A 16,629-nucleotide genomic window follows, 5' to 3' on the forward strand; every position below is an offset into this window, starting at 1 on the left:
AATTAATATAATCGGGTAAAATCGAATTGATGGTACCTTTGAATGGTCACTAACCGCGGCCGTATCTACGATAATAATGCTAAAATGTATATAAATAACATCTGATTTGATATGATATTGTGCTGGCCAATTAATAGATATTGACTCGATCATTCGAGCATCTCCTCATGATGATACCTATGGTCTTCACGAGCTGTACATATTGATCTCATAAGAAGAGCCTGTACACCCTCCTCTTCTGAACAACAACCGGCCGGATCGGACGAGCGACTTCGCGCAAGAATAAGCATGAATCATGTCCGTGATCTCGAGGCGGGACGTGTCTCTACAGCTACTGCTTCGATGTATCAAAGAGAAGGAGATGCGATGCGTGAAGACGAGATGGAACCAGAAGGACCATTGGACGATATAACAATTCAACCCCCTTCGTCATCTGGAACCGAAAATAATCAGCTCCAAAAGACAGCCTTGAAGAGGTCGAATCAAGTCGACGATGGGAACGAACTTGGACCAAGCCCTACCTCATTATCAACTGTGGAGGCACGAAGAGTAACAGCTTCATATCCTACATCTCCTGCTAACCCTCGAAATTGGCCAGAAAGTCGGAAGATGGGAATTACAGTAACTCTACTTTTGACTGGATTCATATCTACTGCCGGAAGTTCAATTGGAATTCCTGGTATGCATGCTGTAAGAGATGAATTTGGAGTTGGATTTAGAGTAGGGGTTCTAATTCCTGGTGCTTATGTATTGGGATTAGGGTAAGTCGATTGTAGGCCAAACCTGATCAGGTGTCATGCTTATATCGAACTAATAATATATTTGATAAACCCTTTCATTAAGGACTGGACCTTTTGTTTTCGCTCCTATTTCTGAATTGTATGGACGACAAATAGCTTATATATCCTCACAAATCACTTATTGCATCTTTTTCTTGGGTACGGGATTTTCGAATAAGTGAGTTATCATATTCATGGGATGATATAACAATGCTAATGATCAAGCAGTATGGCAACGCTTATCGTTCTCAGGTTGTGAGCACTATGCATTCTCCCGACCTTACTAAAGTGATTAAGACGAAGCATGCTGATGTCAGCTACAATGCAGTTTCTGCGGAGTATTCGCTTCAGTTCCCCCTTCTTTAGGTGTAGCTACCTGTGCCGATGTAAGTTTGCCTCGTGATTTATCAAATCCATTGTTATTTCAACAGCTGAAAGTGAGTGTGTATATGTGCAGATGTTCGAACCGTCTCAACGGGGTAAACCAATTTCGATATATGCATTAGGACCTCTGGTAAGTCTCTCTTATCTGGGACTCGACATACGATCCCACTTTAACTGATACGATCAATAGTCTGGACCTATTTTAGGTAACATGTTAGGATATTGGTTATTATATTTCGGTTGGAGATGGGCATATTATTTTATGACAATTGTAGCTACACTCAACACGATCTTATTACTAGTAGTAATGAGAGAAACTTATGCTCCGTAAGTTACCTCTCTTTTTTCCTTGTCTTGTCCTCTTTTACACCGGCTAAATATCTTACATCCAAATAAATAAGGGTGATTCAAAAGATTATGGTATACAATTCAATACATACAAATTCTAAATCAAAATCTCCTTCTTTAATAAAGATGTCCGATAAATTAAATCCTATAAATTGGGTACCTGATTTATCATGGATGCCAGCTATGGTAACTAAATCAGAAATGTTAGTTGTATATGGAAGGGCATTTTCAAGACCTCCTCGATTATTATTCACAAATCCAGTTGCATTTATGTTTTCAATGTATTACGCTTATTTATACGGTATGTACACAATCTTTTTCCAATACCAAAAAGTTCCAATTTGTCCTTAAAAGCAAAACTTACAATTCTATGGTATTTTTTTCTCAATAGGTCTGATTTACTTGTTTTTAACAACTATACCATTATTATTTGGTAAACCCCCTTTTTCACAAACTGATTTATTCTCTTATGAATGGCCTCAAGGTACATTACCTTTATCTTATCTTGGTTTAGGTGAGCTTGATGTCTTTTGTCTCTTTTCTTCAGGAACATCAAATGTATACGATTGCTAATTTTGAGTGTCATGGTATCAGGACTCGGTTTCTGTTCTGCTGCTGTCGTTGCTGCAAATTTACAAGATAGGATATACAAATACTTGTCTAAAAGGAATGGAGATAAAGGTCAACCAGAATATCGAGTGAGTGGGGAAAAAAAACGAATATCTGAGGCAAAAAGAACTTTGTAATCCTGATAAATGCAATGATTAGCTCGTTTTGACCGCTTGTGGAATGATAACCATGCCAATAGGCTTATTCATCTATGTGAGCTATTTTGATCTGCCCTACCACGAGTCAAGTTTCGCTGACAGTCGGTAAATCACAATAGGGTTGGACTGCAAATTCACATACACATTGGATAGCTCCTATAATAGGCCAATACCTGATCGGAATAGGTCTTGTATTACCTTTTAATACTATACAAAATTTGTTGGTTCAATTTCGTTATTTTTCTCTCTATACCATCAAAGGAATACGACATCAGACCATGTGAAAATAAGAGCTGATCGTTATATTCTTGATCAGTTTGGTGGATGCTTTTCATCCTTATTCTGCAGCAGCAATAGCAGGAGCAACTGCTGTGAGTATCCTCAAATATATTTCGAATTGATTAATTCAACTAGGCTAATATCATATGATCTTTCTTCGATCATTGATAATAGGCCCGTTCAATAGTAGCTTGTATATTACCCTTATTCGCTTCTGAAATGTTCCAAAAATTAGATTGGGGCTGGGGTAATACGCTTTTAGCTTGTGTTGCTATTTTAGGTATACCTGCACCTTTTATCGTAAGTACAATGCTTATCAATAATTTTAGCTCTCAAAAACCACTAACCAATATCTCTCGTTATTAGATGTTTTTACATGGAAAGCAATTAAGAGAAAGATATGCTTTCCAAGGTTGATAATCACAGAAGCAAAATGAGGAGGGATCGATTTTTGCGGAATGTCAAACTTATATTACAGAAAGGATAAACGTCTTATAATACAGTTCAATTCCGACGAATAGACGAGCGACGAAAATAACGGAAATAGGTTTGTATGCATTGTTCATACATGTCTAAAAACCGCATGAAGCTTCTTGAAAATTTCCTCGATCAAACGTAATGGTAAATACAAAAGTATACCCCATAAGATATTGCTTGCACTACAAATCTTGATCCAAGCTTGCTATAACAATTATGGCTGATCAATTGGATTCCAAGTACATGCACCTTTTGCACCTTCATCTAAACCATCGAGAGCTTTCATATCTTCCGATGTTAATTCAAAATCATATACATCGGCATTTGACTTGATCCGAGATGGAGTAACTGATTTCGGTAATGGGATATATCTGATATTTCATAATGTAAGCACTTCTAAAATCAAAATTTAAACCGACGAATCATTACATACCCTTTCTGTAAACTCCATCTGATTAATATTTGAGCTATTTCCTTGTTATGTTTCTTGGCCAAATTCTTCAATACAGGATTCTCATATCGGTTTTTGTCGGCTCGGATTAATGGCGAATATGCTTCAATTGCAATCCCATTTTCTTCGCAATATTTCACAATGTCCTTTTGTTGACAAAATGGATGTAATTCAATTTGGTTGATGGATGGTTTAGGTGAAGGTAAAGCTTGAAGATGTTTTACACCGCTACAAATACAGACGCAATTTTTTGGCATTTTAGTAAATATACTAGGAGATAAATAATGACTAGACTTACAAATTACTAACTCCAATATCCCTTATCCAACCTTCTTTTTGAGCTTTAACTAAGGCATCCCAATTATTTGCTCTTCCTTGTTCACCTCCAAATGGAGCGTGAATAAGCATTAAATCAATATAAGGTTTTTCATCTCCCGTTCGATCAATCTTTTTCAATGATTTTCTAACTATGTCTAAAACTGATTCGGTGCTGTGGACAGTATGAGAAGGCATATATTTGGTAGTTAAGAATATTTCTGATCTTGGTAATCCAGATTGGATAACAGCTCTTCCAACGACTGTGTCGTGAAGAAAAAATTGTCAGTTGTTTTATAGTCTAGAGCATCTAAACGCAATTTACTCACTATCCTCATTATGATATCCCTGGGCACTATCAACTATGGTATTTACATATTTCAGCTCAGCATGTCAAGCAAATATTGCCTCAGGAAATCTATGACTTACCATGTCTATATCCAGCTGTTATAGCGTCTTTGACACCATCTTCGCACTCTTTTGACCTAGCTTGGTAAACTCCATAACCCAATTGAGGAATAGAGTGTCCACTAGCTAATTTAATTGTAGATTCAATTGAAAGTGACATTTTCATGTGAGCGGCTGCAGATTAGACAGAAGCAATTGTTCGAACGCTATAGACGCTTATAAGTCCTTCTAGCTTGTATATATAGCTACTCAGAAGGAGTTCGGTGATGCAATAAATGCCTCAACATCGGTCATATCTCGAACGTTATTGACGATGATCAAGTGGTAATCAAAAGTGGAGGCACAACAAACATTACTACTTAGGATGGGATAATCATCGAAAACTCGTCAAAGAGATATATGACCACGTGATATGGTGCAATTTGATTCCGTCGGTTCTTGCTTCATTGCCACCGTCCAACCTCGAACGTCGTGAGTGAACCTCTCAATGATTTGCTCAAAGCGTAAATACAAAATCACTGTTCTTCTGTTCTTCATCGTACCAAACGAGATAGACTAGCCGCCATGTCGGGTAGAAGACCAGCTGATAACGCCGCATCAGGTCAACCTGACCCAAAAAAGGCCAAGGTTGACATTCCTGCAGTTTCAAAACCTGGAGCTCCTTTAGACATGGCAACTATTAGAGCTCAAATTGCAGCTCGAAAAGCTCAATTAGAAGCAGCTGCAGGTCGATCCACTCCAATTTCAGCTTCCGGATCTGCGATTCCTGCTTCAACTTCCGCTCCTGGTCCAGCAGCCTTACCTCCTCGACCATCTATGGATTCCTCAATTGCAGATAAATTAGCAGCTGCAAAAGCACGTATTGAAGCTTTGAATGCTAGAGCGGCGAATCCTTATCTATCAGGATCAGGTTCTATGCCTTCAACTTCTACTCAAAATTCAAGTAATGGTCAACCTGGAGTTAGTAGTATAGCTTTACACCCTTTATTAATGGGTCAAAATTCTGGTCAACAACAACAACAACAAGAAATTGAGAAAAATGAAAAGAAAGCTATGAGAGATAGATATAAAACTATGGCACCCAAATTCACTTCTGTAAAAGCAAATGCAGCTACACTCGAAACTTCAGGTTCAGCTAGAGCAAGTCCAGCTGCACCCATTTTAAATCCTTATGCGAGTACACCTACAGCTAGTGGATCAGGAACGCCTATACCTGATGAAGAAAAAGCACCAATAAGACGAAGTAAGAAATTACAATTTAGCAGAGCTGGAAAATACGTTGCTCAAGGTGAACAACTTAGAAATGAACAGAAAATGGAAGCTCTGAGAAAGCGAATTGTAGAAGCTAGTAGGAAAGCCGGATTAGATAGTGAATTTGATACTCTTGAAAGGAGTTTAAAGGTGAGTCATCTATTTCAATTGTTCGATATTGAACAGTTCTTCTTGGTGTTCCTTTTAACAGAAGCTGATGAATTTGACTTGCAGCGACAACCTCCTCCAGAAGTGGAATGGTGGGATAAAGCGATTTTACCGGAAGGAAAGGGGTACGAAGATTTAGAAGAGGCGGTAGAATTTATGACTACGCATCAAGATTCACTTATCACACACCTCATACAACATCCTATACCAATACCTGCACCGGGTGACAAGAAGCAACCAGAAAGAGGATTAATGTTAACGAAAAAAGAACAAAAGAAGATGAGAAGACAAAGGCGACAAGCTGAATTAGAGGATAAGAGAGATAGGATCAAAATGGGTCTTTTACCCCCTGACGCACCAAAAGTACGATTAGCGAACCTAATGAAAGTCCTTACGTCCGATGCCGTACAAGATCCAACAAAAGTTGAAGCTAAAGTCAGAAAAGAAGTTGCTCAACGTGCGCATAATCATGAAAAGGATAATGCTGAGAGGAAATTGACCTCGGAACAAAGAAAAGAGAAGGAATATCATCAACTTGTGGCAAGAGAGAGGAAAGGTATACATGGTGCTGTATTCAAGTGAGTTCCCATGTCTCTGTCTGAATCTCATCAATTCGTTGATGCTTTAGCTTACAAGCTGACTTTGTAACCAATTATTCCAGAATCAAATATCTCACGAATGGACGACATCGATTCAAAATACGTGAGACAGCTAAATCTGACTTACTTTCAGGAGTATGCATCTTCCATCCTAAATTCGCTTTGGTGTTGGTAGAAGGAGTAGATAAGTCAATTAAACATTATAAGAAATTACTATTGAATAGGATAGATTGGACGGAAGAAGCTAGACCATTGAACGATAATGAAGCTGAGGAAAAAGATGAGGAAGATAATGAAAGTCGACCCAATGGGAATGGGAATACAGAAGGGGAAGGACCTGAAAGTTTAGAAGATAATAAGTGCGAGTTGATATGGGAAGGAGAAGTACCCGAACGGACATTTAGATTATTTAGAGCAAGACATGCTGAAACGGATAGTAAAGCGAAAGAATGGTTAACTCCTAAATGGGAAGGAATGTGGGATTTGGCCAAAAGATGGGTATGGCAAGGGGAGGAGTGAACAATGACCTAGCGGGGAAGGTATTGTTGTATACGAGGCGAAGTTCGTATCGCCGTCAATAGTTGAAGAAGAGTCTTTTGTCAAATGCATATGTTCAGTATAATATAATATAAATAAACAGAGCAAGTGCCACGTGAGATTTATCGATCTTCGTTTACGAGTAACGCTATTCGTTGAATGAGTACCATTTTGATTCCGTCCAAGTGAATTCAATGATTACCATTGAGCTTGAATTTAACCTCTGTATGCCATTTCGTTGATGTCTGAACTTTGATTAGTTAGATCATAGTATTTGACACGTACAATAGGACAGAAGTAGATCACACCTTTCTCATCACAGTAAAACATCTGAAACACTTACTTGAATAACGCAAACGAAAATATATCAAAATGACTACAATACCTTCTCGATTAGCTAAATTGACAACAAGTGTAAATTCATGGGAAGAAGCTAGAAGAGCTTCCCTTGCAGCTTATAGAGCATGGTATCGATCTGTAAGTTGGGGGTTTTTTTGATTTCAACATAAGTTGAGGAGGATCAGAGAATGTGTCGTCTATCAAAGAAAGAAGGATTACAGATTATTTCAGTGGAGTTAAGAAGAGAGGATGGATAATCGATTAAAAAAATGGATCTTTTGGAAAAGCTCAACAAATTGTTATAGATTATATTCATGAAAATGTTTTCCACCTAAGTTACTTTTGCTGATAAAAATTCAATCATAATTTAGGCTCCAGATATTGTTCAATTATATGCACTTAACGTTTCACCTTCTTTAGTTAGATTAAAATTTAGACAAGATTTTGAAAGGAATAGAGATACTATAACTGATTTATCAGTTATGAATATTATGTTATTAAAAAATCAACAAGAATTTCAAGAAACTATGAATGCTTGGAAACAAGAAGTGAGTTTTGATTAATTTTAATAATTTCAAGTATTTCCTATTAGGTATTTTGATTAGATCAGAATTGAGGGCGAAGAGAAGAATGGTTATGGTTAGATGTAGTGGTTGATTGAATACGAGTTCTTGAAAAATAGAATAGCTGAAATGGAATACAAAGTCAAATTTGAATTGAAATTATCATTTGCTGATTCTCATTCTTATTTGATAGCCACACGTCATGCAATGGTTTAAACGATTCGATGATCCAACACCACCTAAAACTTTCCTTGAAAAATTCTATGCTTCAAGAGACGATCCTTCCCAAGTATCTTCTTTCTAGACTTTGTATTCAACAGGGAGGGTCATATGATGTAGGGAGATATCTATGCATGATATAAAACAAGATTGAGATATTTATCGGGTAATTCATACTCGCTATACAACATAAACATTCATACAAAACTATCTATTTTTATGCCCGAAAAGAAAGTGTATGAGATTTACAATTCATCAGGTATATCTAACATTGCTAATTGATCATCATCCAATTGATCATAATCATCCATAACAAAATCAACATCCATATCTTCTTCATTACCATTTCCACCATTTCTCATATTTAAATTCCCATTTGCATTACCTAATGAATTTTTCAATTCAGATTCAGCTTGTTCTGCTTCTAATTTATCTTGGAGTTGTCTTTTCTCTATATCTTCTAATGTCCAAAGACTAATTCCAGTTTGAGTATGATCAAAAGGTTGAGAAATTTGTCTAATAAATTTCTTGGCAAGAGCAATTGCAACATCCGTAGATAAATTAGAATGAGCTTCAGTAATATAAGCATTTATCCATTTAGGTAATTTCGCTCTTTTATCTTGTCTTGCAAATCGCTACATTGGCATACAACCCATCAGCTCAACTCATCCGCTCAAGCAAAAATACTCAAACCCACTTTATCTGCAAATACCATCAATCCCCAATCTGTTTTACCTCTCAATACACGTCCAACACATTGAGCAGCATGTCGCATAGCGTCGAAAGTAAGATAATCATTCTCCCTTATTCTGTGATTATCTCGTAAAAATTCTAATCTAGCCTTCAAAATACGCGACTCGGTATATTGATATGGAATACTAAGTGAGTGATGATCAGCTTTGAAAGAGAGCAGTTTCTGTCTTAGCTGACTTACCCGAACATTATCACAGCTCGTCCATAATTACTGTGGCCATGCAATCAGCCTGGCCCTGTACTCACCCATGGGCATTTCAAAGATCACTCACTGATCGAAATCGATACCCTCTGACACTTTTCCTCGTGCGACGGAAAGCATAACTGCACCTCTTCCATTATTGCACGCTTCTCTGTAATTCCTGAGCGCGATGGACGTTTCCATAGCATCTGGTGTCTCGACGAAAAGCAACTTGTGTTTCCATACCTCACTTAAGATACCCTACGTCAGAAACGGTCAGCTTATCGAAAGTTCGGGTTGAAGAATGGTAACCCACCATATCGTACCAAGCCGATACAATACTTTCCATGTACAGATAACTTGGGAAGAAAGCGACAACTCCATCGGGAACAGTCTTGGCCATATCAATGAGAATACTTCCGAAGTTCCTCACTACAGCGGGATCGTTTCTAACTTCAAATCGGGATGATATCGGTACTTGGTCGGATCCTCGCGTTATGACCATGGGTAAGAACGCATTTCGGGTCAAAGTCATAGGATATGATTGTTCGGTTACCGGACGGAATTGTAAGATCTTTGGGTACATATCGAGAGGTGAGATTGTTCCAGATGTAATCACCACAGATGAAAATCGTTCGAAGACTGGTGCGATTGCTAGAGAGGGATCAAGGCAGCTACATAATCCACATTAGCTGGATTCGGCGATGTTTGATTTTCCATCAAACCCACGTGAAGTGAAATATCGGGTTCGGTACCGTCGCATGCTCGGTTTCATACGGTTCCAGTATGAGCAAGAAACCTTTCTCATATGTCGCTACTAGTGTTCCGAATGATGCGACTTTCTGTAGCGAGTAATGCTCATCGATATTCGTCAACTCGAGAGTTCGTACTAATGATGTCAGACGCTCTGCAGCGAATCTGTTACTGGATGTCAGCTGTTACGCAAGACGACTGAAGTCTGAACAGCTCACTTCAGCGGTCGTTTCTCAATGTACGTTATCTCCTTCAGATGCGCCAAGAAACTCTGAGGGGTTTCAGCGACCACATGCAGAACTCTCATTCTCGTCTGCACAGGTACTTCTCAGCTTGACGTCTTTGATTCCTAAGAGAGAAGATGGCATAAGCTCACCTTGAGATACTCTATAAACCTCTTGAGGAATGCAATGAAGTGTTCGGCTTTCCGTATATTTCCCGGGACGGCTTCGTCCAGCATGTCCTTCGATAGCACCGGACTAACCATCATATCTTCGTCTTCTCTGGCGTCATTTGCTTCTTGTAAACCTTCAACTAATTTCTTATATTCATCTTCCAGCTTCTGCGAATCCGTTTCTTTGATCCTGGGTCAGTACCATATCAGCCAGATTGCCCAGTATGATCGCAAAGACGACTCACTCTGCTATTTTGTCGCTGATCTTATTCACACTTCTCGCAGCTGAATCTAACATCGGTCTCGTCAAATCAATCGACAAGGATTCAATGCAAACGTTATCTGTTATGCCGCAGAAAAGATCATCAGCTGGATGTATCTCATATCGGGATATTAGGTGTATATATCGCAACTGCTCACCTATGTTGTGCGCCTCATCAAAGACTACTATGCTCTCTTTACTCATTTCCGCTGATACCTGTTCTGCTACTTTAGGATCTAGCAAATAGTGGAAGGAATAAATGACTACGTCTAGGAAAGGCAACTGAACGGATATTGTCAGTTTATAATCTTTCAAAAGATGATTAGCTGGACCGATACTGACCATCCTACGTATTGTAAAGTACGGACAAACTCCCTTGTCTTTCCCGTATTTCTTGACATCGTCAATGGTATATATACCCGGCGGTATAAGATTTCCGGTCTCGTAATTATTCAATTCCTAGCGCATTCCGAAGACAATCAGCTTCTCGGCAGACTGATATCAATCAGAGGTCATAAAACAAAGCTCACCTCATGATAACTACAGAGCGGTATACTTCCAGGATTCGTTCTACCTTTTTCACAGGCAAAAGCAGATGTCAAGTCCCTACAACGGGAATCTACTATTTTACCTTTCTTCTCTTTGCTGACCTAGGAGGTGAACGAGACGTAATGAGTATGATTCTACTAGAAGGACAAGACATAACCAAAGTACCTCAGGATGAAGACATAGATTCCTTCTTGAAGTTAGACCTAGTCCTCTGAATTCACCGTCATTCGCTCCCATTTCAGCTCGATATTCCATCAACCGCTTTAATTCTGCTAAAGCCTTTTCAATCTCTGGCACAGTACGCGAACAATATATCAACTTCCTTTTGGTCGGATAGAACTGCATCAGAAGAATGGGAATCAGCATAAGTTCATCGCAGTTGAGCTCGGGGACATTGAGCGATAGGATTGTAACATACCTGCATGTACGATACGATCAGAGATAATAATGATACTGTCTTTCCTGTACCCGAGGGCATTTCTAGAACACAGTGACCCTATATTTGTGGATATTTAGTTGACTGATTAGGTAAGTTAGCCAAACCAATTTTACTTACACCAGCATCGAGTGTAGTTTTCAGATCAGCCATATAAGAGTATTGTTCTAAATATCGGTACAATCAGCTTAAATTTTCGCTCAAGAGTTCGTGCAACTGCCAGACCTACCTGGATAAAGTCTAGAAAAGCAAAGTCAGCTCCTCCGATATCAATGCTAAACATAAGCCGTACTCACCGATCATACGGGAACAGAACGGGCAAATCGCCCAACATGAACTTCATCTTGACTGATCGATTTTCAGGATGCCTTTGTGCCCTCTATAATCCTGAGCCAGTTCGAAGCCGCAGTTGCCCTTATTCTACTAGTGGTCGACTTGGTCCTCAACAGTAAATGCGGAGTAGCAGTCAAGTGTCTGTTAGATAGCAAGTTGACGTCCAATAATGAAAATACGGTTGAGTGTACCTCTTTCGTCATCACATTATTTGGTGGATGATTGGATCGATATGGGAGTCGGTGATCGCCGCCTATTTGATTCCCGCATCGGCATCCATGATTATTTAGGCTATCTACTACCATAGAGACCAAAGATGACTACATGCATGCGGGCACACAAGGCAATGTGGTCCATGACTACGATCAGTATGCTGTCAGGCTGATGCTTTACATGAAGCATACCGGGTCATGCTGACGGCAAATCATGACAGAAATCCAGACGAGCTTCAGTAACAACAATGGATGAAGACTGTTGCATCATGCATGATTTCGAGGTACAGGCAATCGCGCGGTTCACGTTACTCGTATTGTTAATTTCATCGTTCTCTGTTGTCGCAATACAATTAGCAGCACAATTTAAGACATATAATATAATCGCACTTCTGTATTGATACGAATCATTTTGCGTGTACAAATCGAACTACTGCCGACAAGGTTTTTTATAAAAACCCAAGAAGTATCTGTATCCTGGTACTCAGACATATAGTGCTCCTTGTAAGACCGTTTTGATGATTTATTCGATATGATCCCATCCCCCCGGCGGTCGGTTTCTCAGCCTGCTGTCCACTCGAACAATAACACTTGGCCCGATGTGGACGACGATGATGGCTGGCAAGGTAAGTGACATCGCACAAGGAGAGTACGGGTCACTGAAATAGCTGCTTTCACATCTATATAGATATGCCTGTCGTTCGAAGCTCGAATCCATTCGACTTAGACGAAGATGATATCAAGAAATACCATTATCAACCTTCTTCACTCAGATTGGATCCTTCTTCTTCCGCTTCTGTATCAACGACGCCAAATCCCTCTAGTGGTCCTACAGGTAATGCTACGGGGTCACATATGGAATTAGAAGGAGATACATTTGGGGACTCATGGAGAGAAAAGATTGTTGAAGATGAGTCAGATTATACAAGATTGAGATTGAATGAAGATGAAGAATCAGAAGAAGTAGCTATGAGAACTAAATACTTGTTTGACGAAGATAAAGCTATGACTCCCTTAAGTCAAATGCAAGCTACTAAGAATCTCTTAACGGAAGGTCAAAGGATAGCGTATGTTGGATTATGTCAATTGATAGCAAAACGTATGTTAAGAGAGATGAATCGCGGATGGGAAGGTCATAAGGCTTCAACAACGAAAAGCAGGATAGGCTTAAAAGGGAAGGGAAAAGATGATGTACCTGTAGTGGAAAGTGGGAATATCTGGATGTTGAAGATAATGGCTAGGTTATATCAACATATGGATGTTTCAAGAGATGGTAAGTCAATCATTTATTTATCTCTGCACTTGGAAGCACTCCTTCGCCGTGACAAGAAGGGATTCTCAGTCGAGTATAATGACACGAACGCCTACACAGAAGAACGTAAGCTGACATCAACGCTTCGCAGAACAACGAATGATAGAATCCTTAGCAGAACATGGAGTTGATCCGTCGGATTTAGTTCCAGCCCTAATGACAACCCATACAGTCAACAATCCAGACTATGATCCGAAAGCAAAGGAAAAGGCAGATTTGGAAGCAATAGCAGAAGCCGAGGAGGCTGATTTGGAAAGAGGCGTAGAGACGGAGAAAGAGAGATTAGCAAATCGAACTCAAGAAGAAATAGATGAAGAAGAAAATCCACCGCCGCCATATCAACCTAGAGACCAATCCCCGTTGCCTGAAAACACAACCAATCCGTTCGGTGACGATGATGATGTTGTTGACGAATCACTTAAAGCAGAATCCCATTCACCTCCTTCTCCTGTTTCTCACTTCCCACCAAAGGAACTAGTCTCGAAACCCTCTCTTTCGAAATTACCCTCATTCGACTTTGACGAAGATGACGGAGATATCGGTTCCATGCTCTCTCCTTCCGCTCAACCGCACTCCTCCGATCCTCGTCTAGAGGCCTCTACTTTGTCGCCTGAAGAAGACGAAGAGAAGATCCTCGAGATGTCTAAGAACGACAGCGAAAGAACGCCGAAAGTGAAGTTTGCCGAGATACCAGAAGTGTTGGAGACGCAGGGTGACAATGTGCAGAGATCAGAGGATGAAACGGCTGAGAAGGAAGTACCAGCGCCATTACCTTCTTTGCCTGGAGTATCGACATCACTCTCAAACACAGATGAAAAAGTCACCTTAGACATACGTTGGACAGTAGTGCGTGGTTTCTCTTTCGCCATTATTTTGTTCTTAAGCTGATTGTCCGTTTGAATAAGCTTTGCGATCTATTCTTGGTGCTTATAGCCGATTCAGTGTACGATGCACGATCGCGGGCATTCTTAGAGCTCGTTTCCTCTGCCCTAGGCTTCGAATGGCTAGACTTGGTACGATTTGAGAATCGAGTGACGGATGCTTTGGAAATCCAGGAGGGCACAGAGAAGACTGCTCAGGATGGTATAATAGAGGGTAGGAAGAAAGCTGCCAAGACCAAGAGATACGCTCTGATGGGTCTAGCTGCGGTCGGTTAGTTGGATTCCCCTATTACATCTTCATAAAGCTGATGAGGTGTTCCACTTCCTAGGAGGTGGTTTGGTTATTGGCTTATCGGCCGGACTGGCAGCACCATTGATAGGTGCTGGAATAGGCGCAGCTTTGGGTACTGTGGGAATCACCGGTACTGGTACTTTCTTAGCTGGTGCCGGAGGTATAGGATTAATTACCACTGGAGGTGTATTGACTGGAGCCAATATTGCTGGGCAAGGTATGGCTAGAAGGACACGAGAAGTCAGAGTATTCCAATTGAAGCCTCTACATAATAATAAGAGGGTCAGCTGTTACATCACGATGGGAGGGTGAGTTGACTTCTGTGATTGTGCTCAAGATACCAAGTGTTCTGGCCTTTTAGTCGCTAACAGTCCCATCCCCAGTTTCATGGCGAGCAAGTTCGACGATGTCAGATTACCATTTTCAGTCCTTGACCCTATAATAGGAGATGTATACTCCATCTTGTGGGAGCCTGAAATGATGGAGGAAATGGGAAGTGCGATGAAGATCCTCACCGGAGAGATCCTAACTCAGATGGGTCAACAAGTTTTGGCTGCTACTGTTATGACTGCGTTGATGAGTGCTTTGCAATGGCCTATCAGTGAGTATTTCGCTTCACTTACGACGCTTAGCTGATGACGGTTGCAAGTCTTGACGAAACTCGGTTATCTGATTGATAATCCCTGGTCAAACGCTCTGGATCGAGCTCGAGCAGCTGGGTTAGTCTTGGCAGATACAATACTGAATCGACATGCTGGTGTTCGACCAATTTCTCTTATCGGATATTCTTTGGGTGCAAGAGCGATATTCTACGCTCTAATAGAATTAGCCAGAGTAAAAGCCTATGGACTGGTTCAAGACGTATTCATATTCGGTACGACAGTCACAGCGTCAAAGAGCACATGGCTTGACGTCAGGTCTGTCGTAGCAGGTAGATTCGTCAACGGGTACGCAACAAATGATTGGATGTTAGGTTACTTATTCAGAGCTACCTCCGGTGGACTAAATACAGTTGCTGGTCTTCGACCTGTTGAAACCGTTGCTGGTTTGGAGAATGTGGATGTCACGGATATCATTACTGGTCATATGAGTTATAGGAGTTTGATGCCTCAATTGTTGGCTAAAGTAGGGTTTCCCGTCACAGCGGAATATTTCGACGAGCCAGATGTGCGTATCAATTCCAATCCTTACCAAATGACGTTTGGGCTAACTAGACGAAACAAATAGGATCCAAATGTCGATATGAGCGTTCAAGAAAGACGTATCGTGGATGAAGCGGAGGAAGTCGCCAAACAGAATCGACGTAAAATATTAGGTATCTTCCCTGTAAATAATAATAATAAACCAGGTGGGAATTTAGGATCTGGTACAAGTACACCTAATCCTGATAAAGAGAAGAATGGGGAATCATCAACCTTGCCGACACCTGGACCTGGCGGTGGATACGAATATGAGGAGGATGATGATTTGCCACCGAGAGAAGAAACGGATTTGGGTGAATTACCAGGATCAGCGTCATCTTCAAAAGATTTGGAATTGGAGCAAGAAGAAAATAGGAGAATTATGTTACAAAGGCAAGAAGAGGAGAAGAAAAAAGATGAAGAAGCTATGAAATCAATTTCAAAAACTGCTGGATTCGATTTCAAAGCTATTTCTCAAGCATTAGGTAAAGATATTTATTTGGATCAACTTAAACAACCTGAACCTTTTAAACATCACAGTGGACCTTTAAGTGAAGTTAGAATTCCATTAGAAAGAAGTGGAAGTGCACCTCCTCCTGTTGTAAATGATTCACCTACCGAGGAAAATACTTGGTCTTCAGCTAAATTACCTTCTACATCGTCATTTTCGAGGGTTGATGGGAATGATGTTGAAGATGAAGGTGATATTACCACAAGCATGACTAGAGGATTATCTTTAAGTGATCTACCAAGTTGGGAAAAACCTCAAATACCAATAAATCCGGAACAAGAACAAGACGAAGAAGAGAAAGAAGAAGCAGAAACTAAATCGTCTAGTGTATTTAAATCACCTGTATTTTCATGGAATGCTTGGAATTCCACGTCAGGTAATATACCAACTGCTAATGAAATTTTGAAAGATACTCCAAAACCAGTTAGATTTGCACCTCCTGCAAGACCACATCCTAAAGAATTCATAAATATGAATCCGTTCATGTCTACGAATGAAGGGTGGGGTAACAATCCTACCCAATCGAGCATGGGTATGATAAAGAATGATAGTGATTTCGAAAGGGATAAGAAGAGGAAGGAGGATGAAGATGAAGCTGAGACGAATCCTTGGTGATTTCGAACTACACTCATTTGTATTATACATTATTACTCTGCTTTTGACCAGTCTCCATTTACATTATCTGCATGATTAGA

At 40.1% G+C, this 16,629-nt stretch overlaps 6 protein-coding genes across 6 annotated transcripts; 4 read left to right on the forward strand and 2 right to left on the reverse strand.

Moving 5' to 3' along the window:
• Positions 1-288: 288 nt before the first annotated feature.
• I206_102679 (uncharacterized protein) lies at positions 289-2,974 on the forward strand (the record flags this gene model as incomplete). Its single annotated transcript, XM_019154786.1, has 14 exons — positions 289-761; positions 844-957; positions 1,008-1,034; positions 1,108-1,165; positions 1,237-1,293; positions 1,354-1,490; positions 1,565-1,812; positions 1,903-2,025; positions 2,106-2,209; positions 2,280-2,333; positions 2,398-2,498; positions 2,595-2,649; positions 2,732-2,857; positions 2,924-2,974. The coding sequence occupies 14 exons, from the start codon at positions 289-291 to the stop codon at positions 2,972-2,974; spliced, it is 1,728 nt and encodes a 575-aa protein (XP_019012189.1).
• A 274-nt stretch (positions 2,975-3,248) lies between these two features.
• I206_102680 (uncharacterized protein) lies at positions 3,249-4,368 on the reverse strand (the record flags this gene model as incomplete). Its single annotated transcript, XM_019154787.2, has 5 exons — positions 3,249-3,405; positions 3,468-3,713; positions 3,784-4,063; positions 4,130-4,162; positions 4,230-4,368. 5 exons carry the CDS (start codon positions 4,366-4,368, stop codon positions 3,249-3,251), a joined length of 855 nt encoding a protein of 284 aa, XP_019012190.2.
• Positions 4,369-4,772: 404 nt separating this feature from the next.
• Positions 4,773-6,745, forward strand: I206_102681 (uncharacterized protein; the record flags this gene model as incomplete). The annotated part of the gene is made up of 3 exons (XM_019154788.1): positions 4,773-5,609; positions 5,694-6,205; positions 6,289-6,745. The coding sequence occupies 3 exons, from the start codon at positions 4,773-4,775 to the stop codon at positions 6,743-6,745; spliced, it is 1,806 nt and encodes a 601-aa protein (XP_019012191.1).
• Positions 6,746-7,135: 390 nt separating this feature from the next.
• On the forward strand, positions 7,136-7,969 carry I206_102682 (uncharacterized protein; the record flags this gene model as incomplete). Its single annotated transcript, XM_019154789.1, has 3 exons — positions 7,136-7,240; positions 7,474-7,650; positions 7,859-7,969. 3 exons carry the CDS (start codon positions 7,136-7,138, stop codon positions 7,967-7,969), a joined length of 393 nt encoding a protein of 130 aa, XP_019012192.1.
• Positions 7,970-8,129: 160 nt separating this feature from the next.
• On the reverse strand, positions 8,130-11,555 carry I206_102683 (uncharacterized protein; the record flags this gene model as incomplete). The annotated part of the gene is made up of 17 exons (XM_019154790.1): positions 8,130-8,519; positions 8,582-8,762; positions 8,819-8,848; positions 8,910-9,079; positions 9,135-9,492; positions 9,548-9,736; positions 9,790-9,884; positions 9,948-10,155; positions 10,211-10,307; positions 10,386-10,509; positions 10,570-10,686; positions 10,758-10,877; positions 10,942-11,115; positions 11,195-11,272; positions 11,333-11,379; positions 11,442-11,452; positions 11,509-11,555. The coding sequence occupies 17 exons, from the start codon at positions 11,553-11,555 to the stop codon at positions 8,130-8,132; spliced, it is 2,436 nt and encodes an 811-aa protein (XP_019012193.1).
• A 734-nt stretch (positions 11,556-12,289) lies between these two features.
• I206_102684 (uncharacterized protein) lies at positions 12,290-16,549 on the forward strand (the record flags this gene model as incomplete). Its single annotated transcript, XM_019154791.1, has 8 exons — positions 12,290-12,383; positions 12,446-13,030; positions 13,161-13,915; positions 13,975-14,221; positions 14,280-14,550; positions 14,626-14,843; positions 14,892-15,409; positions 15,470-16,549. The coding sequence occupies 8 exons, from the start codon at positions 12,290-12,292 to the stop codon at positions 16,547-16,549; spliced, it is 3,768 nt and encodes a 1,255-aa protein (XP_019012194.1).
• Positions 16,550-16,629: the final 80 nt, after the last annotated feature.

Source organism: Kwoniella pini, chromosome 3 (assembly GCF_000512605.2).
Source record: "Kwoniella pini CBS 10737 chromosome 3, complete sequence".
Classification (NCBI taxonomy): Eukaryota; Fungi; Basidiomycota; class Tremellomycetes; order Tremellales; family Cryptococcaceae; genus Kwoniella; species Kwoniella pini.